At 44.5% G+C, this 22,742-nt stretch overlaps 1 protein-coding gene across 1 annotated transcript in view; it reads right to left on the bottom strand.

Annotated features, from left to right (window-relative positions):
- Nucleotides 1-22,742, bottom strand: part of FHIT (fragile histidine triad diadenosine triphosphatase) — a 594,110-nt gene that overhangs the window by 122,010 nt on the left and 449,358 nt on the right. Inside the window, exon 4 of the mRNA XM_029911215.1 lies at nt 16,970-17,038. Within this exon, the coding sequence (XP_029767075.1) occupies nt 16,970-17,038 (69 nt within the window). The remainder of the gene's footprint in view (nt 1-16,969; nt 17,039-22,742) is intronic.

Here is a 22,742-nt window from a genome sequence, read left to right on the forward strand (position 1 = left end):
TCTCCAGCGTAGAGCAACTCAGTCCCCAACCAAGAGCAAGAGGTATGATTTTGTACAAATATTTTACCATTGCTTGCAGCGTTTTAGGCTATTTTCAAAGCACCTAAGGGAGTTAGGCACCCAATTCGCTCCCTTTGGCTCCAATGAAAATCCTATCCTTAAATGCCGACATTGTTAACCTTTTAAAAAGATATTACTTCATCCACTCTGTCTCCCTAACATTGTTAACTGTTTCACTGCCATTCATTTTAGCAGTAGCATCCAGCCAGTGTGTGGAAGGATGGATTTGAGCACCCATGAAGGAGAGGAATGGGGGTGAGAACCATGTGTGTGTGTGGTGGAGGTGGCCCATACCCTAGTTAGCTCCATGTTCCCTCTACAGTCTTATCGCTCCCTGTTACCCTGATGTCCCCCACGTCACAGCAGCACATTGTCCACAGCTCCCCATCCCACACAGCTTTGTTCCCACCATGCTCACTCACAGACATCTGTGCGCCCCGGCTCCACCAACGCTTTCGGATAGTTACAGCTGGGGACACTATGCTGGGAGGGAGACCAGTGTTGCGTGCTAGGGACGGGGGAGGGATAGATATTGGGCTAGAACTTCCAGACTGGCAGTATATCCACCCTGGGGAAACAGTGGGTCACTGCAAAAGGGACAAAGGGTTGGAAGGTGCGGAGGGAAAGGTTTTCTCCAGATCCTGAATGGCTTCGGTTTGTACCTATTCAGCAACGCTTTCCCCTCTTAGGGCTCAATCCTGCAAGGTGCACCGTGCTCTCTTGTGAGGTGCTGGGCACCCTCCACTCCCATGAAGTAGAAAGGCCCTCAGCACCTTCCAGCCCTTAGGTTTTGTTTTTAGCTACAGGACACGTGTATTAACACTGTATATGTTGCGACCCTGCCCCCCGCCCTCGCTATCCTGGGACATTTTCACAGTGAAGGGTTCTCCCCCCTCTAGATGTTGGACACTTTCATCTTCCAGAGCAGGAATCCTTTGCCATGGAAAAGTCACCAGGAGAGCAGGGACGGGGGTGGGGGGAGGGTCACAACATACAATGTGTTAATACAGACTTCATGTCGTTAAAAAAACAAACCAAATGGCAGCGGACCAGAGCAAAACAAAGAACCTAACAATCCCCAAGCTCCCACGTGGTACGAGATTGACAGTTCAGAAGACACCCCATTTGGCCCAGCTTTACAGTTTTCCCTGTGGAAATAGCACCATTTTATACACGCTTTCACAGATCTAAGGTTAAGGAGATGAAGGAGAAAGTATTAATGAGATTCCAATGGAAAAACAAAGGTTATTAGGAGTAGAGACCATTTCAGCACGTTGTCCTCACTCACCAGCACAGCAATGGGAAATTGAGTTTCAGGCAATCTCCAAGGTGGTGCTCAGTGGAGAAAACCAGTCTTAGCAGGTTGTCTTCTTTTCCTTTAATTGCATCACCCTAATGAGCAACTTCCCCCCTCGTCCCCCAAAAGCAAATTTATTTCTTGAGACCAAACAATAGTAACGACCGTAAAGAAAGGTTTATCAGGCACGAGAGGAGAGGAAATAGCAGCAGCTCGAAATGACAAGCGGTTGCAAAAAGTAGTGGCAACAAAACGGTTCCTCGGTGCCTTGTTGTTTGTCGCACTTGAAACCAGCGTCAAGGCTGTTAAGCAGTGAAACTAATTATTTAGCTTGCGTAACTGCTCTTGTTCTATTCCTGTGTCTTATTCCTCTCTACACATGGTAAAGTACAATATTTTGACAGTTATTTGAAATAAACAAAGTGCTGATACCTACCATCCAAAAGGTCTCTGTACACATGCAGCAAAAATTATTCAGCCTCATGTCCTTGTATAAATGATTAATGGAGAAAAATCCCATGCAAATCTAATCCTACCAGGTTTCAGTACAGCTTGCTGTGGTATAATGCCTGAGGACAAAGGGTTGGCTTTTCAAAAGTCCCTAACTCAATTGGGCATCTGATTCCCATTGAAAATCAATGGGAGTCAGGGCTTGAGATTTGAAAATGTCATCAGAAATCCATCCTTGAGCAGAGGACCAGCACATGGCCTTACAACCATATACACCTACTAGTGTCTTGCAGGATTCCAATGGAGCACAGGGCTTTTCCTGGGCCGCTTGCACAGGGGCAGATTTCACCCTAAGTAAATAAATGCTGTGGGCCAGGTCCTCAAGTGGTGTACATTGCTGTGGCTCATGGACTTCAATGGAGCGGTGCCACTTTACCTCAGCTGAGGATCAGGCTGTATAAATGCCGTGAATATCTGTTTCTAAAATAACCAGGAAAAGGTCAAATCTAAATGTTAAGAGCCAGGTTTTCAAAGGTGGAACACGACAGTTGGAACACCCACAACATGTTCATCTACACTGTGTCTGCAAAACCTTACCCCTGTGGGCACAAAGGGGGCTTAGGGCTGCACACTGCATTACTCCACCTGCAAACTGGACCTGTTTGTACGTGCAGTGGCCCATTTTGCACATCTATTCTTGCGCCCATCTCAACAGGGTTTTGTGCCCACACTTGCATTGGGTGGATCTTTGAAAATTTGTCCCTGAATGGCAAAAATCTGTTCTGCCTTTTACTGCCTGTCGAGACAGAGGATTTACATCTTATAAATAGCTTCTGCCATATTCACTCTCAGGAATTGTTCATTCCTTGATATTCCAGGGAACACTGTATAATAGTTCAAGCAGAGTTGCCTACAGTCAGAGCTCCTGGGCTCTATTCCTGCTCTACCACTGAATTGCTCAGTGACCTTGGGGTAGTCCCTTAACCTCTTCTGTGATTTACCTGTAAGGTACCTAATATTATTACCTAGCAACCTCTTCAAATCCTACGCTGAGGTTGTAGTACAGATCAAGAGAACCTTCCTGTCAGCCTCCCCTGAGGTTGCCAAATCCTGCCCCAAGAAGCTATTCAGGGTGGTAAATCACTTCATCAACCCTCAATGCCAAAAACCTGCATCACAGCTGAGCAGCAAGCACTGCAAAGAACTACAAACCTACCTCAAGAAGTACGTTCAGGAAGAACTTTTCAAACAGTCTGGATCCACCCCATCTGTGCTCACCAACCAACAGCCCGCCTGCATTCCCAGAGTTCAGTGCATTTACTTGTCAAGAAGTTCTGGACACCCTAAAGGACTCACAACCCAAGACTTGTGAATCTGTGCCAGGCCCTTCCTGGCTTGGGAGAGAAAGTCATGAACAACTGGTGCCACTCCTGAGCAAAATAGCCAATGCCTCATTCTGAGAAAGAATCTTCCTTTCCTCCTACATGCAGTAGTCCAACCACCACTGAAGAAACCCACCCTGGGTACATCAGTTCCATCCACCTAGCACCCAGCATCAAACTTCCTCTTCCTGGCCAAGCTCATAGAGAAGCCACTACAAGCTCATCTAGCCAAAGCTAACGTTCTAGACTGGGCACCATCTGGATTCAGTCCAAGACACGAAATTGGAACTGCTTTAGTAGCACCAATGGACGATCTCCTGTTGTCAATGGATAGAGGACAGACATCCATTCTCATCCTCGGGAACCTCTCTGCAGTGTTTGGCACTATCTATTTCCTAGACATTTCAGTTGTGTCTCTCTGGTTAGTTTCTCACACTAAGTCCATCACCACGGCATCTGAACTGCTACTTCTTGCTTGTGCTCCAGGAGGCATCCCAGTTTTCAGTCTGAAAATCTAGTGACTCCAGAGAGAAGGGCCAATTAGCACACAGCATTGCATCAGCTCACTGCAGAAGTCCAACTACTGCACGCTATTGCATAACCTGTGTGTTGTTTACAGTAAATATAATAAATGCGAGGGCTGGAGAACAGTAGGGGAGAGGGTAGCAGATTTTCACATCATCAGGAGGGAAATAGACTTTTAAAAAGCCAGTTGCGTCTGTGCACAACAATGAAGCTTTATGTCTATATAAACTGACAAGTCAAATTGTACTCCTGAGCCCAATTCCCACCATCAGCACCATTTTACTGTGATTGCTTGCCTCCTGCCTCTGCAGCCTTAATGGCTCTGTCTGCCAAGATGGGCAGTCAGTCTGATGAAAATAAACATTAGCTGAATGGTTTGGTAATTAGCTTCTCTCTCATTCATATATATGTGTGTGTGTGCGCGTGCGCGCACGCATACATCTAGATGCACACACACACACCTGTACATACACACAAAACACACACACACACACACACTTTGGTAGTTCTGGTCTGCAAGAGATGGATCGATTCTTTTGCTCATTAACTATGTATTTAACAATTGTAAATCTACAGTTATTTTCTGAAGCCCATGGGCTAACGCTGCTACAGGAAAGCACTGCATTGTGGTGCTCAAATCAAGCCTTAAAGTGGAAAGGAATCAGACAATACTGGTTATGATATTCAAACAAAACCAAACTGTATGTAATCATCCTGACACTGTATCAATCTAAATAGTCCCTTGTCAAAGATTTGATAACTAGCTCCTTTCTGAAGCTGAAAAGCAGTCCTATTTACCCATATATACTCAGTAGCTCAACATGCCTGCAATCCTTCCTCTTGTAGGATATCCTTTATAGTACCCAAGCTGAACAAAATCCAGCACAGACTATACACATTTCCCCTGCAGCCTGCAACCTACGGCCCTGATCTGTAATCAGATCTGCATGGACCATTGTGGGTCCTGACTGGTGAGGGATCTACATGGACCCAGCAGCCCAAACACATGGATCCAATTGCAGCACCAGAGCCTGGAAGAGCAGCGTGTTATGCAGAGAAGAATGAGTTTTTTTAAAAAATATGCTAGTAGAATGAGAAGCCATATTCCATAATTATTCTTCCCAGAATTATTTTGTACATCTGCCTTTCATAGATGAGTGCCCCTTAAAGCAGGACACTGAAGATGCAGAATCTGACTAAGCTTTCTTTACCAATGAATATTTTATCTACCATTTTAAACACACTAGATGCAGTATTAATTCATGACACTGAGCTTTGGCTCTAATAAATGCCGTCACATTTTTTGTTATCTCTAACTGAAACTCTAATTTAGAGTGTTGTCCTTGTGAGTCTACAGAGAGCCTGAAACAAGAGCTCTGAGAGATGGAAACATTTCAGTGAGGTGTTTCCTAGGAAGCCTTAGAGATGACAATTTAAACATTAACACTCTGAACTGTTTGACTGCTGATCACTTCAGCAGAAATATCCAGCGAACAAAGGAAATTTTCAAAGATGCTCAAATTCCAATGGAAAACTGAAGGCCTAAAAACAACTAGGGGTCTTGTGGCACCTTAAAGACTAACAAATTTATTAGAGCATAAGCTTTCGTGAGGCAGGCTATGACCCACTTCTTCCGATGTATGGAGTGAAAATTACAGTAGGCAGGCATAAATATACAGCCCAAGAAAAGATGGGAGTTGCCTTACCAAGTGGGGGGGTCAATGATTCAATCAGGGTGGATGTGTCCCATTCCCAACAGCTGACAAGAAGGTGTGATGTCAACAGAGTAAAAATTACTTTTTGTAGTGCTAACGATGCCAATTCCATCAGGCCCAAAGGTTCCCTGACCGCTCTCCTTATGCAGTTATGCACTGTGAATTCAAAAACCTGCAGCATATTGAAAACTGGAAACGTGGTGACAGTGCTTTATTATTAGAACTTGCCAGAAAAAAACATTGTTAACGAACAAGAGACTATCGGTCTCTGACAGACCAGAACAATATGTTTCCCCCACAAAATAATCCCACTTTCAAATTTTTTGACCAAAAAAGTTTGGGTTTTTCCTCAAGATTTTTTGAGACAAAATAAAATTAAGAATTTCAAAAGCACATTTTGAAACAAACATTTGTATTTCAAAAACGTCAAAAGGAAACCTTTTGTTTCAACTAAAAAAAGGGTCATTATTTCATTTTGATTTTTGGAAACAAATAAATTCAGTATCTATTTTCAGGTTCTGGATTGTTGGAGTTTTCCCTCACACTCTCCTTTTTTTACTTCCCCCTCTTTTTTCCAACAATAAAACAGTTGGAAAACAGTTAGCAGGTGTGTGAAAGTAGGGATGGGGGAGGAAAATCCCATTTTCACATTTATTTACCGTTTTCCACCTGGAAAAACTGGAATACAAGAAGGTATGCAGTATAAAATACAATGGCTGGAACCTGAAGCTAGACAAATTCAAACCATAAGTAAGGCATGAATTCTTAACCGTGAGAGTAATTAACCACTGGAACAATTTACCAAGGTTTGGGGTGGATTCTCCATTACTGACCATTTTAAAATCACAGTTAGATGTTTTTCCAAAAGATCTGCTGTAGGAATTGTTTGGGGGAAGTTCTGCAGCTTGTGTGACGCAGGACATAGGTGCCAATGCTGTGGGTGCTCCGGGGCAGGAGCACCCACGGAAAAAAAATAATTGCTCAGCACCCACCAGTCACAGCTGTTCGGCGGCTCAGGGAGGGGATTGAGGGAGGGCGGAGAGCAGCAGGCAGGTGGGGGCCTTGGGGAAGGGGGCGGAGTGAGGGCGAGTCCTCGGGGAGGGGGCGGGGCAGGGATGGGAAGAGGTGGAATGAGGGCGGGGCCTTGAGGAAAGGAGCAGAATGGGGGCAAGGCCTCAGGGCGGAGCAGGGGTGGAGCGCCCTCAAGGAAAAATAAAAGTCAGTGCCTATGATACAGGAAGTCAGACTAGATGATCACACTGGTCCCTTCTGGCCTGGAATCTATGAAAGATGGTGGGGGGGGCAGAGGGAGGGGGAAATACCCACTTTTCACACTTACATTTTTGTTATTCTTTTCCCATTGGAAAAACTAATGACCTTATCCCTGCAGTTATTGGTAAATAAAGCTTCGGAGAGATCTCTTTGTCCCTGAGTCAAGTCAGAACATTATGGGGAGTGAAAGATTCTCCACTCTGCCCTGCTAATAAGCCTCCACCTTGCCTTGTTGTTGGCTGCCAGCTGGAATCAGCTTTGGTGGGGATTTTGGTTATGTGGACACTCGTCCCTGGAAAGCAAGCAGTGAGATATCGTTCCCCACTTTGACTCCAGTCGTTGGCCAAATTCAAGGTGTTGTAGGTTGCTCCAGTTAGGAGGAAAAACTGATGAGAGAGCCAAGTATTTTCTTTGATGCAATCTTGTTTATTTACAAAGAATGTACCAAGTCCCCTTTCCTTGAGCCCAGGAGGAGCCAAACAACAGGAGACAGTTTCTCTGCTAGGGTGACCAGACAGCAAGTGTGAAAAATCAGGACGGGGGTGGGGGGTAATAGGCGCCTATATAAGACAAAGCCCCAAATATCAGGACTGTCCCTATAAAATTGGGACATCTGGTCACCCTATTCTCTGCTTACAGCTCCAAGCCTCTTGAGCGACTACTAGAAGACCCCTTTCTAAGCTTCTCTCAGGGTCACATGCAGTGCTTGTCCAGGGCGTGTCGGTCTCTGACGCTTGCTTCCCACTCACACACTGCCCACTAACATGGAGGAATGGGGTGTGGGGGGGAGGAGAAAGCAAGTGGCAATGTCAGCCCAGTGCAGGAGGGAGGGCTGAGGAGAGCAGCCCGTGCCGGGCCAGTTGTGTGTGGGCAGGCGGCAGGGGTCCTCAGGCCAGCCTCGTGTGCAGGGGAGAGAGGCATCTCAGGCCAGCCCTGCGGGCAGGTGGGGGGTGAGGGCCCTTGGGCCAGCCCCATGGGTGGATGCGCTCACACTGGGGAGGAGGGGGGGGCTTGGGCCGGCCCCATGCGGCGTCCTATTTTCCCTTTGGGAAAATACGGTCACCCTAATGAGGCATAGGCTAGGCCTCTGTCACCATTATTAGTAGTCCTGATGAGACGCCGAAGGGTGAAGAATAGTGAGACACTGTTTGTAATGGAGCCTATTATTGTAAATTAAAATGAATCAGCGCTATCAGTCGCAGCTGGTTCTAAATTGCCAGTGCTTCCCCTCACTCCTATTATTTTTCTGTTAAACTAATTACTTTGTATTGACTTTCTTCAGTGGGGGAAAAAAACCTGCTAAAACGATCTGCTGTACAGTACCCAGGGCGTCAGTCTCGGTTTACTTTGGGAGTACCGAACCGTTGTCACCTCAAACCCCAGCAATAGCACGAGGGGAAATATTGCATTGTAAAGCCATGCAAATGTAATGCCGACAGACTCCGGTCGTCGAGGGGCGGAATTGAACCGGGGACCTCTGGAGCTTAGTGCCTGAGCCTCTACCGCATGAGGTAAAAGCCAACTGGCTGTTAGCTAAGGCTGTAGAGCAGACGCATTTTATCCCTCTCTTTAAGTGGTATCGGTGCCACTCGATGGGACCGAGCCCCACCCCAGGAGGTGTGTAGGTTACACAAACACTGCAGTGTGAAGAAAAAAAAAGGTCTGGCTTCAGAGAAATGCGAAGTGCAGCAGCTGAGTGGTTCAGGTACTCCACTGCAATCCAGAAGTGGTACGTGTGAGTCCTACTCGATCTCACACTGAAAGGCCGCCACCAGTTTGCCCATCTGGAAAATGGATACCAGATCCATTGGGATAGGGCAGGCAAAGGTGGTCAGATACAATGCTGGCCACATCACTCCCTTGCGTACAGTTGGCTATGAAACCAACGTGCCTTAACTGCACCAGCCCAATGAGCCATTGGCTCAGGGACACTTTGACTTTGGAATGAGTTTTAAGTGAAAACTTCAGTTATTTAGCTTTCTTCTCATCTCATCAATTTCAGGGACTCTAAATAGGGTACTGTTCTCCCCACCAACATTAATGCATCAAAAGTGGAATAGGCCTGGGAACAATCTTACCTTTAGGGAACTAAAATATATAAGAAGCACCAACAGCCTTGGAGATCATGTTAGCACTAATCTCCTGATCAGCAGCTTGTCTTTGGGATGAACTTGCTTGCCAATGACTTGGTGTCAAGGACAGGAAATGGCAAATACTCTAAAAGGCAAACAAAGCACATATCCTGGGGGCAGAGAAGGTAAGAGCTCTTTTGCAGTGATCAAATCAAAGCACTTGTCTCCATTACAATAAAGCCTAGATGTAAGCAAGGGCTTCAAGCTAACATTTTATACCTTTAAGGGAAAGACTGTGGAAACCTTTCAGGAGTAGCAGCCGTGTTAGTCTGTATCCGCAAAAAGAACAGGAGTACTTGTGGCACCTTAGAGACTAAATTTGTTAGTCTCTAAGGTGCCACAAGTACTCCTGTTCTTTTTGTGGAAACCTTGGAGCCAGGCTGCTAGAGCAGGACCAAGTCAGCAAAGGGTGAGAAGCAATAAAAGCAGTGATGGAATTGAGAGAGACAGATGGGCCAGAGGGCCATTAGACTGCATGATGATATGTAAAATGCCAAATGTACATTACCTTCCAGACAAATGCTAGGTATAAAGGGCATGTATGTGATCATGAAGAATAGCTGTTTTAATACAGAGCCTTCTAATGACATCTAATTTGTTTCCATGGTCAGGATGATTCCCTTTGACATCTCCAGAGCTGATGGAAGGAAGATTTCAGTAAAATAAGTGACTGCTAATCAGACCTGGGTATGAGGTTTATCCTGCCTATCTATTTCCCATTGAGCTATTGAGTTAAGATGTGTTGTGTATACAATACACAGAAAGTATAGGAAGGTCTTAGAGATTTCATATATTGGATTGGCTAATATCATGCAAGCTCTGAAAGGGCAGAAAATATCACAGACAGTGGAGTTTCCATCAGGGGAAATACATACGATGCTAAGATGTGGCATTCCATTTCCCTATTGAAAAATGTGTCCGTTTTAGCTTATGGAGGTTGGATGCACTTAAGAAATATGCAAATGTGTTGCCAGCCACTTTGCTACTGCACTTATGATAAGGATTTCAAAATACGAGACCATTACAGCATGATAGGATAAACCTCATGGTCCACTGAGAACACGATGAGTAGCATCAGTAAAAGTGGAAGCAATCTCAAATATTATACATTCATACATTAGATAATATAGGAAAATACCAGAATATTAGGCCCTCAGTACATTGCATATTCCAAGACCAGAACTGGAAATGCTAAAATACCATGAGAAAGGATGTTCTCACAGTGTTTACAGCTAGGCCCACAAATCTCAGAAGAGCCTTTTTCCCTTGAGATTTCCAGATGATTTGATTTTCAGTCTTCAATTCTGTAGGTTCAAGTAGAATGCATAATTTGGATATTGTTCAGAGAGAGACGCACTCAGCTGAACTGAACTCCTTACTCTGAACTTTTGAGCTTTCCACAGCCCTAACCACCACCATCCATGACAGGGACATTACATGAATACCCATACACCCTAGTAATAAATTGCTGCATGGGCAAGTACACGAAGATCCATATAGGACTTCTGCTTCAGTATCCTCAGATGCATGTCTTCCTGCATAACCCCGTGCCGTTCAGTTTGCTGAACTGACTCATTCTGCTCAAGTCTCTGCATTATCCCAAGGCAGATGAGGCAAAGGACCGACCTGGGCTCATTGGCTAGTGGAAGAGTCAGGAAATGCTTTGCCAGTCAGAAGGGAAATGTGTTTTTGACGAATTATTTTGGCAAGACCAGAATGACGTTCACAGCCTATGGGAAGAAGACAGTTCCACCAAAATGAAAGCAGAGAAGTAGGCAGTGTGGGGGAAATAGAGCTCCTTTGCCCTCTAGTGCACGATTCACTACATTCTGTCCTATCTCACCCCCATGGGCTTGCACAAGATAATAAGGAAGAACTTGGCCCTTAGAGAGTTTAGAATACAGCAGATTGATCTACCAGCAGGCAACAGTATGTTGCCATAAGGTACTGTATAACCCCGAGGAATGGACTTAGGAACAGCTTATTAACTCCGCATGCTGTTAATTTTCATGGAGAGACCAATCCAATGCCCACTGACATTGTTGGGAGTCTTCCCATTTACTTCAGCGGGCACGGAATCAGGTCGTAAATAACTTTCCTTGAAGAGTAAAGTGGGAAGCTACTTTCAGGAGGTTCTGCAACTGTGCGCTTTTAATGAGTCCTCCACTGGGCTTTATACATAATGAGGCAGCACAAAAGCTTCTGTCAGCACTTCAGTACCTAGATGTGTTACAGGCAAAGCTACAACAAACCACTCACCGGAGACCTGAACCCTAGGCTTGTTTGGCTAAGCCTGCGGATTCACCATTGACCCCCCAGTGCGGCCTGGTTGAAAAGGAAGCTAGAACGCTGTGGAGTCTTATGCTTAGCTGCTTGCTTCATCCTCCGGAATGGCAAATGAACACTACCAGGGTGTTCCTGTGCTGCTGAAATGATTTAATGTAATGTGCTGAATGAGATCAGCAAGTCAAAATATCTTTCCCAAAGTGAGTCTCTTGCTTCTGTCTGAATCTCAGAGGGAGGAGAACAACAGATGGTGCAGACGGAATACTGCTGCTGCTTCAAACATTTTACAAAATCTCCAAGTCATGGACTAATTCAGACTTTAGTTTTGACGAGGTACAATGCAGCAGGCTCAGCCCCAGCCCCAGCCCAGCCCTTTAACTTAGGTGTATTTGATCCCAAAGAGTATCTGGGGATTGGAGTCTCAGTGGCTCTCTTGTTTTTGCGTTCCCCTTTTTTCATCACGTTTGCATTTCTCACCAGTCTAGGCAAGGAGCTTCTACCTAGATGGAGTCTAGAAACTTGAGCGTGGGGGAGAATAAGCCCGGTTACAGACACAGAGCTGTTCACCTGAAATTAATTGATCTGAATATGGTTTGCGTTGGTAGTAACTGTTTATGGAAATAGGACGGTGGTCTCAGTCCAATTACTGAGGATAGAGTGAGAGCACCCAGGGTTCTTCATCCCCAAACACATCACTAGGTGCTAAATGACACCATTTCTAGCAGCGCTGGTAGATACTAAGGATCTCATTGACAGATAGACTGAGTTTCATTCACTCCTCTAGAGAGGTCTCCTTCAAAAAAGGCTGAGTCACCCATTGGATGGACAATGCCGGCATGTCTCCAGCCGCCAAGGCTGTCAATCCAACATCAACGTTCATTAATAATGATGGTAACACAAGCCTGTTTTTTTCTGTTCTCTATGCACAGCAATGAAGAGCCCCACACCCACCGCAGTAAGAGAGTTATCACCCTCAACCTAAGGCAGGATGATGATTATTTTTATTATAGTAACAGCTAGTGGCTTCAGCTGAGATCAGGGCCCCATTGTGTTAGAGGTTCTACAAACACATAGTGCTCCTTAACCGAGGTGCTCTGAGAGTGGAGAGACATTTCAGGATAATGTCTTCAAGGTCTTTAATTCAATGACCTCTGATAGCTACATAGTGCTCACGCTCATTATATCAACACAGAATGTAGCTCTTTGGTAGAGTTTATCCAGTGATGCACAACTGAATCAATCTGTCGTGTCATACTTTCACAGCAGAAAAGAACCGATCCTCTATTGTAAAGCAGATATTCCTTGATAAAAACTCCCTTAAATTCCTTGATGGATAAATATAAAGATCTCATTCTCTTTTAAACCAAATGAAAGAAATACAGATGACAATATACATGTGTTTTGATTAAAGCCTTTTCCTAATAACTATCCAGATCTTCCACTGCAGTTCCAATCTTCAAGAAACAAATAGAATTCATTGATAAGAATGCCTCAAGATTGATATGAAATGGGTATAAACCAAGAGTAAAATATAAAGGGCCTGATCCTGTAATTTCTTTAGGAAAGAAACTTAACAGTCACGTGTAAGTTGTCTGCAGGGTTGGGCTCCAAATAATTTCAGGAAAACAGGAGGATTAAAAAAACATACCTTTAGTCTTCACTGTGACAAAGTGACATGGTGGTTCATTAGCAGTCCCCAGGAAATAAACAAATCTCAGGGAGTCTCACTGCAGAGGCAGAGGGAAAGCATATTCCTCAGCCAAAATGGTCCAAATCCAGTAGGTTTTTTCATTACTAATGATTCTATAAATATTTAGAACTAATCAAGCAGAGGCGTCTGAAGTATGCTCTGAGATCCGTATGCTTAGATCAAGTGACTCATTGTAGGAAACATGTCAGGAAAGGCATTTTGGGATTGGATGTTTTTCTTTCTCTCTCTTCTTTTGTGATTAAGTTTTCCAATACTGAATCATAAAGAAAGTATAAATATGCACCAAGAACAAGAGGCATCATCCAACACAGCCTGTTGGTCAATCCCATAAAAACATACCAAGCAATAAAGACACTCTCACAATTCAGGGCAACTGCACCTGTATTCTCCCTCCATGGACAAGCGAGAGCACCCACTCTAGGCTCCTAGCTCCTCAGCCATCCCCCATCTTGGGTAGAGACACACAACTCTCTCTACCTTCTGACTCCAGGCCCCACAGTTCCCTGCCTTCATTGTGAGTTTCACAGTAAGTCCAACTTACTCACAGCAGGCCTGCTTTGCTTTCTCCTCAGAGGCTATAAACAGTGTAATTGCCCACAGTTAATCCACCACACAATTTTTCTAAGCAAGCACATTTATTCTGAAGATAAAAGCATTTAGGAGAAAACATACTGCATGCATGCTAATCGCTTACCACAGGTCCCCCCATCCCCAGCTCCAGTCATGGCTTTGGCAGATGATCCGTCCTTCGACCTACCAAGGGTTTTTCTGTGGTTACAAGTTCATAACAACTGTTAGCTCAGAACGGGCACTCCCGTAAATCTGAGAGTTCCTCCTTTATACAGTTTGCGCCTTTGATCTTGGGGCTCTGGGAACAGCAAACAATTGTCCTCCCTTCAGGGCGTAGCTTCAAAGGCCTGGGTTTTTGCATAACCAGAGGCAGAGGAGATGGGGTAAAATTGCATTTACCTTCTCCTAGCTATTTCCCAGAAACTCCACTTCACACTATTGTCCCAACAGTTCATTGTCTGCCATATTGTCTAATATAGTCCTTTGATCACCCAGACCCACAATATTACAGAACCTTTGCATTTAATACACTGGACTCCAAAGATACTTAAACCTAATTCAGTGAGATCTCCCAAAGTACAGGGAATTGCATCTGTGTTAGACACATTATTTTCTACCTTTAAATATTCCCCTTATACCTTAAAATAGTGTCAGGAGACAGAATCTCCGAGCCTCACACCCAAATGCAGGATAAATAGGATTTACCCAAGGGGGCTCAACCTATTGAAGTCCTGATTCCCATTCCTCTGCTCAAACCATTACTCAACAACAGGGATATTCATTCCCAAGACAACCCGGGATAGGAGGAGTTGGGGGAGACATCAAGAGGATGCAGCTCCTTGCCAACATCTTGTCTCCAGAAATCCTACAGACTGATGCCTCAACATCTGGGCACGTTCTTCACTTGTCAAAGAGTGAAGAGTGTCATGGGACTTGCCAGCAATCTACCGAGCATAAACAGATGACAACGTGTCACAGTCTGGAAGGCTCTAAACCAGTTAAAGGCACTTTGGAGATTTACGTTCATTTGAACCAAAGCTGTGATCGGGACTTTGCAGAGAATCCTACACAATAGTTACAGAGCATTTGCTTATCTTGCACTGTGGTTGGGTTTGGTGTACACTTTAATGAGATGTCCCTGTCAAAATGCTTTGTGACAAGTAGGCTGAGCAGCACGTATACACAGGCTATATGCGAATGGGCCTTTGGGGGCAATTACAGAATAGTGTCTATGTTTGCAATCCAAAATATAGCTCCTTTTAGCAGCCTCCCATATGTAAACTAAACCACACTTACAACCAAGATATTGATTGACCTCAGACTATGTTCCAGGGGAGTTGGGATCTGAAGAACACTCCAACAGTCTTATCTCACTGGTTAGCAGTCTACCTGTTACAGAGCTGCAGCCTGGCGATACAGAGTGATCTGCTGACCTGTCAAAGATCCACACATGGATCTTCCTGACAAACAGATACATCTTTCTGTGACAACATGAGGTTCTGCTACAGTACTGGTCAGTTTCAACCCCTCTTCGCCCCGCAAAACTGCACACCTTCCACACCTTCAATAGCCAGCTTTCGTGTTTAAATATTGTGATAATTTCTGGTTCCCCAACTCCCAAAAAATATCAGAAGGATTTCATCCACTGCTCTTACAGTAATGTATTGCTTAACAAAACAAAACAGAAGAACTTTGTCTTGAACAACTTAAGCTGGGTCTAAATGACAATTTTTTGGCACAATACAGTCTAACGTCATTCAGTTTAAAGGTTTGAAATCCGGATTTAACTACAGCCATTGAAAAACACATGTGGCTAATTATCAATATCTGAACAACACTGGGGTTTAAATTCATCCCCAAAAGGATATATATGTCAATTGAAAGCCAGATTGCTGTCTGATTTTTCTTTTTGTTCACTATTGCTACAAACACCACCCACGTCTGCTATAACTGAAAGCAATGAGAAAGAAATATCTTGTTTTGTTTGCTTACTTTTTTCCATTTGACTGCACTTAGCGTATAGTCTGTTTCATTACGCTTTACCTGTGTGTGGGGGTTTTACATGCAGCAATGGGGAAAGAAAAGTATTTTTAAAAATTGGAAAATGTCGTTGTAAAACAAAACTAAAAAAGGCAGAGGAACTCAGGGACTGGTGTGGCATCTAAAACTATTTTTAACACATTTTAAAAATATTGATTAGATTTCAAGTTGCTGATATTCCTTTAATCACAGCAGTACACAAGTACTGCCATAATGAACTCATTTGGTCTAATTGTGCATCGTTGGTCACATGTGTTTTCCAGGGTCAGGGCCCCCATCCATCCCATAACTCTCGCATACACATCACTGACAAAGCTAATATTTCACTGCCATAATCATTTCACAGTCATAACATTTAGAGATGATCCAACACATGGTATAACATTTTTCATTGTAGAATGTGTAAATAACATTCTATAGGGAAACCTTATCATAGGCACATCACAAAGGGAAAAAAAGTGCAACAGCAGAAAAATATCATGAATTCTTCCTAAAACAGATGGCGTGGTGTCGAAAAAAGTTGACATTAATAATTTTCAGGAAGGAATAAAGTCTGTATATTTAAGATACAATCTCTTACCAAGCAACCAAGAAATGCACACAAAAGTGTGTTGATTACAATTTTCATTGAACTCATTCAGATTATCAGCTGGGGAAAGTGGTAATGCCCAATACAAATGTTCATGTCAAAAAAATCAGTAATTTCATGAAAATGTAATTGATTATGGCTCCAATCCTGCAATCGGAGCCACGTGCATATGTCTATCAAAGACACACACATCTATTCTGCTTAATTTTGATCTCTAGGACTGAACTATGAGCTTGTCTTGTTGTGTGGCCCCTGGAGCAGGCCAGGAGGCAGACACTGACTCTGAGATTGGTAATCAGCCTCCTGGGTTTCTCCTTGCTCTGAGGGGGAAGTACCCTGCACCAGGTCCATGGTCCTCACAGTGCTGGCGCAGCTATGCTGACCCCTGTGTTGGGGCATGGTGCAAAATTCTGCCCATTCCCCACCCTGGCCTTCCCACTCCTGTTTGCATGCATGGGGGACAGAACGTGAGATGAACAGGAGTCCTTGTGGCACCTTAGAGACTAACAAATTTATTTGAGCATAAGCTTTCGTGGGCTACAGCCCACTTCATCGGATGCATAGAATGGAACATATAGTGAGGAGATAAATATATACATACAGAGAACATGAAAAGGTGGAAGTAGCACGTGAGACTGCATCTTCCCCTGTACAACTACTCACAGCAAGGGTAGCTCACATGAGTTTAAGGGGTCGCCCAACACTTCTTTACAGCCCTATGCATTGCATAATTTGATCCTTCGCTTGCAAGAAAATCCATATACTATCCTGTTTGGTGTTCTGTAATCACCAGATTCTTTGCCAGCAGTTTAAAAAAAATCAAATTTGGTGGTGTTCACTTTAAATAATGCCACTTTATCTAGGGCAAGACCTGGCTCGTTAGGTTGACTAAACTGACACCCACTTTGATCTAGCAATAAGATCTTTGAACGAGACCTACCTCATCATAGACACTGTCATTTCTGCTGAAGTCTCCAACCTTCCTTGGAAGTACATGGACATGAACGTGCTGAAAATTCAAAAACAAACAATGGTGATTATCTAGATAATTTTTGTAGGCTGACAATGATGTTTTCCTGACATCCTATTACTACACACTGGCTCCCACTCTATTATTATCAGAGGAAAAAAATGTTAACCTGTTCTATAACTGAATTGCAAATCTTTGCAGACTACATAAGATGAAAAACATGAGAAAGCAACTTTGCTGTAATATGAGCTTTTGAGTGAAATGCCAGAAAGTTTAGGAATTATTCAGAGTTGTCAGTCTGAGTTGTATTTAGCCAGCGCTTTGAAATGACAGCATATCTTAGAGCTGACTGTTGTGACTTTGAAACTGACAGGAATAAGAATTTGCCAACTTCGGATTGCATTAGAAGGTAGATAGCAGGTGTAAGCCGAGGGGCTGCAGGGTCAGGGTTACATAGTATTGGCTCGGCAGTGTTCTGAGAAGACTATGGAATAAAGGAAATTCTCCTCAGACTCTGCTGTCAAACCACACAGCTGTTCAGATAGTAATGGTATTATGGGGAGGACACATGGGGATGTACAGAATGCCTAACAGCATGTATTTTGCAAGGCTAAAAAAAGACATGTTAAAGTTTTGGTTTTACAACATCTTCCAAGAAAGTGGAACCTGAACGTTGCTGGTACAATCTGTGGTGGAGGGCCCTGGTGGCATAAAACCCACTGGGAGTCCAGGTTCTGGGAGAGCCAAGTGCTCACAACCCTTATGAGGAAGAAGAGTTAAGGGACGAGCATAGCCAGAAAGGGCGTGTGGCCAGAGCAGTCACAGAGCGCAACAGTCTTCTGCAAAACTGGTGGAAATGAAGGAGCCCACTGATGTCAATGGGAGTCTTTCCATTGTCTTCAACGGACAAGGGATCGGGCCCCAAAGTCCCCTCCATATTCGGCAGAACCCCAGCGCTGGTAGCTGCAAGAGCAAAACCCTCCCTCAAAAGCATCTCTTGCTTGTTAGCTGCCTCCATGAGGTGTGATGTATTGTTGACATCAACAGCTCATCTAAGATTGGCCCTGTTGTACTATGGAGAGAGAGGGGCTGTATTTGTTCATGAACTCTGGGGAAAGATGGGTAAATAAATACTTTCAAATACAGTGGAACCCCGCTATAACGCGACCATTGGGGTCCAAAAAATTCAATTGCGGTAAATGCGGGGTCGCGTTATAGCGGGGTTCCACTGTACTTGTGTTCAGTTTGCAGCAGAGTGTGCACCCTGGCTAGCGGGAGGGAGCGAGCGGGGGGAGAGAGAGAAGGGGGGTGGTCAGCAGGGCTGGCTGGAGCCGGCCCTGCCGGGGACAGAGGTGAGAACCCCAGGGGCTCGCCGGGGCTGCAGGGAGAGTCGCTCCTGCTGCAGCCGCCGGGGCATGGATCCCAAACGCCCCGCGCCCGCTGTAGCCACCGGGGCCAGACTCGTCCCGCGTTATAACCGAATTGGCGGTATCCCGGGGCGCGTTATAGCGGGGTTCCCCTGTAATGAAAACAGGGGGATAAAATTCAAACAAGTGAACCCCCAGCTTTTAATAATTATTACTGCTAAGAATCCTCACACCTGAGCTTGTGGAGAGCTTAAGACTAAGCTTGTGCCTGACTAGACTGGCGAAGAGCAAACCAGGCTATGGCAGCGTAGTTCAGCGTCCAGGAAGAAGTGCTAAGGGGAATGCACATGCAGACCAACTGAGAGAAGCTCCTACAGGATTGAAGCCTTTTGCCAGCTGGCTCTAAATTCAACCACGAAGCCTATCACAGATACTGCTACTACTGGGGCAAACAAATAGGTAATTAAGTCCCAAAGTTCAAATATGCCTCTGGACGAGCTAGAGAAGGAGGGGGAGAGGGGCAGAGAGAGAGAGAGAGAGAATTAAAGTCCAGCTGCAGCAGCCTGTGCATCTGCGGCCACAGCAGTAAACCTCACAATCTCTCTCTCAGGTATCTCTATAGCGCCCATCAGAGCGGTATCTGAGCCTATACTAGAAATTATATCACTGCCATGGGATATTGAGCATTTATCTAACGCTTTCCAATCTGAGCCTTTAACAGCTCCTCTCCTCTCCGCCAGCCCAGTGTCGCTATCCGCTCACAGCGGGGACACTCGGATACCAAGGCCCAAACTCCTTCCTGGTGTAACTTCACTGCAGTCCGTTCGAAACTCACTTTTGTCCGACTCCCTACCTAGCATTAGACAAGTCACGTCAGTCAGTTTGGCCCAACTCCATCTTGGATTCAGCCCCACTGACTGCAGCAGCAGCCGGCCCAGGGAAATTCCTGTGACGTGAACCAAGGAAGATCCAGGAGCTGGAGGCAGCCATTCTCAGCACAGAGCTGTCCTCTGTGGGCTCCCCTGCCAGCAGAAAAGCCACATGAAGAGCGTCAGGCCAAACTCCCGTTTGCAAAGGCTTTTCCAGGATGGATGGAGGGGGCTACAAAATGGCAAGGTGGCTTTGCTTTCTCTTTTCCCTGCTCTCTCTCTTTTTGTAACCTGTCCCTGAATACAACCCTTCAATTTGTCATTGGGGAGGGAGAGCAAAGGGTCCTAGTTAGACTAGGATTTTGTTGGGGTTGGTCCTGTTTTGAACAGGGGCTTGGACTACATCAGGGGCAGGCAACCTGTGGCACGCAAGCTGATTTTTAGTGGCACTCACACTGCCCGGGTCCTGGCCACCGGTCTGGGGGGCTCTGCATTTTAATTTAATTTTAAATGAAGCTTCTTAAACATTTTAAAACCTTATTTACTTTACATACAACAATAGTTTAGTTATATATTATAAACTTACAGAAAGAGACCTTCTAAAAACGTTAAAATGTATTACTGGCACACGAAACCTTAAATCAGAGTGAATAAATGAAGACTCCGCACACCACTTCTGAAAGGTTGCCGACCCCTGGACTAGATGAACTCCTGAGGTCTCTTCCAACCCTAATCTTCTATGATTCTATGATTCTACAAAGCCTCATACTCAGTGCCTAGATAGGGTGGAGCTCGGGGCATCCGAAACAGCCCTGAATGCTTTGTGCAAAGTGTTATATGGATTTGCCCCTGGTATCACCTGCTGAGTTGCAAATCAACCCCCAGTGATGAACCGCAGCAAGATTTTCAGAACACATGGCTCAAGTGTAGATTGAAGCTCAAAAATCAAAATATTTTTGCCTGTTTGTTTGGTAGGAAATTTACACCCTGCGATATGGTGTTAGCTTCAGTCCATAAGAAGCCTTTGCTCACTGGAATAGAGAGAAATGACAGAAAAAGTTTCAGTTAGCAAGGTAGTCTGACTGCCTCTCCCTTTTTTCCTAGACTGCCCTAGAGAAAGCTGAGGAATACTCTATTGTTTATGCTGAAGAAAAATAATACAGAAAAATAATAATCAGGTTACAGCTGAAGATGCTTTTTGTAGGTTAAAAACTGTGTTTTTTGAGTAATACATCAGTGATAGTGTACTGATAGTGTATTATACTAATATATCATGAAAGCGATAGTGCTGGTATGATGTATTAGTGCAATACATCATCTGGGCATCATTGCTCTGATGATCTATTGCTCAAAACCACACTGCAAGCTGAAAGTTGCTCGTTGGTACCACTGGGCCTTCAATTTTACATTTGGAAAATTAAGGATTTTCAAGAAAAAGAAGAGAATGGAGCTTAAAGGTTGTGCTGGAAATTTCACCAGACCAGAAAGCTTTTGGGGTGCTCCTTCGATTTAAAATGTACACTATATTCTGTAAATAACCTGCCATTCAGTTTCTCTCCTTCTGGAACACACGGGTCTTGATATTTACCTGGCACAGGAATGTTTGAATGCATTTCTGTCCATTTGTCTATCGCCTTATATCAGCTAGCTCGTGGTAGATAAAGACAAACCGAGCTATTTTTAATAGTTGTTTTCATTTCTATGGAAAAGTGTCCCAAGGTATATTTGGGATAGGTACTATATATGACAGAGACAGACAATCTGGGCAATTCAAGTAGGAACATGAGCCAAACCCTACTGAAGTCAATGGGAAGGTGCCTATTGATTTCAATGGACGTGGACTCAGGCTCTAAGACTGAAAAAAGCAGTAAGATACAGTGCACGCTGACTTGCACTGGAAATGTTTCCTAATGGGACCCTCTATCCAGGAAGGCTGCCTGCGATTAGAATTAAAAAGGAGAAACACAAAAGATACGCCAATTGTATTAAAAAAACCCAACCCCCGCCCACGTTTATACCAGCATCTGGGCCACTTAAAAGCAGTAGGACAATTTCATGGTTTGTTCCCCTTTACTATTTGCATTATGTTTTTATGGAACGCGATATGTTGTAGAACAAAATCTACCTACCCTATTTAAAAACCAAGGGGTTTGCTTTTCGGAGGAGGTAACCATGACCAAGTAAGAAAGCAGGTGGTTTGACTGCAGATATCCCAGATACTTTTTTTTAATACTCTGAAAAGAACATAGAGGACACTGAATTCTCCCTACTGTTTGTGTAATAGAGTCGAGCAGGAGCTGCGAGGTGCAATTACATCTGAAGTGGTTTCCTTCTCTTCTGCTTTCCTGAGAAAATAAGGGGATAAAATAGCAGCATGGATCTGGAGGTGCCATGTGGTGAGAAACATCTGGGACAGGGAACTTACACCTTCTTTCATTTGCCTTCCAATTTCACAGCCTTCTGGGTGGGTTTTTTGTGTGGGTTTTTTTCGGTTCTTCATTAATTTTTTCTTTCACTAAGGCCTTGATCCAGCAAGGCCCTTAAGTACGGGCTCAACTGCCGCATGTGAATAGAACCATTAGGTTGATTGATTCAAGGGGACAATTCACATGCTGGAAATTATGCATGTGCTTTAGTGCGTTGCTGGATAGGGGTCTACGTTTGGTTCTCAGACACCACCTGACGGCCAAAGTCTATGCGCCAGATCCTCCTGTGTGCTCTGGCTGCTCTGAGACGCTCCAATGGCACAGAACATCCCTACAATATGCTTAAGAGCCATCTGAAAATTCCCCCTGGCCACAAAGACAGCGTGGGCCTGTGTATAGAGCACTCAACGGGGACCCTGTCCTATTCCAGTCAGGCTTCTTGCTTACATTGGGCAAGTCACTTAACATCTCCATACCTCAGTTTCCCCTCCCACCCTTCATCAATCTTGTCTCTTTAAATCACAAGTTCTTCATGGCAGGAAGTGTTTCTGTACACTGCCTAGCACAAAACAACCCTGATTTCATTTGGGGCCTCTAGGCACCCCTGTACTAGAAATAATAAATAATAATTGCAGCTCATGCACCTCCCTCCTATCTACATCCTGGGGCAAGGGCTATGGCCAGTGGCATCCCTATGGCTGGGATCCCTGAACTGCACTCTAGGGGAGATCGCATAACATAAAGCAGCCCTGAGGTTGCTCTACTTTACACTGGTAAAAATGGCCAACTGGCTTCCAGAATAGGGAGGGAAGATGAGAAGAAAGGGTGGAAAGGTGGCTTTTAACTTCCTTCCTGACCTGCCCTGAGCTGCAACTGAGCTATGCTCAGGAGCTGGGCCTAGGTCTTCTTTGCCTATAAAACATGACGATCTGTCAGATTAGATTACTTGCTGACCTCAGAGCCTCTTAGCAGCGTCACAATGTTCTCTTCCAGTGAATTTAGCTCGGGAGAGAAGTAACAGATCAACAGCCCTTGGAAGCTGAGGTCCAATCCGAATTCATAGAAAAAGTGCAGTAGGGGG

Source organism: Terrapene carolina, unplaced genomic scaffold (assembly GCF_002925995.2).
Source record: "Terrapene carolina triunguis isolate 2854851 unplaced genomic scaffold, T_m_triunguis-2.0 Scaffold89, whole genome shotgun sequence".
Taxonomy (NCBI): Eukaryota; Metazoa; Chordata; order Testudines; family Emydidae; genus Terrapene; species Terrapene triunguis.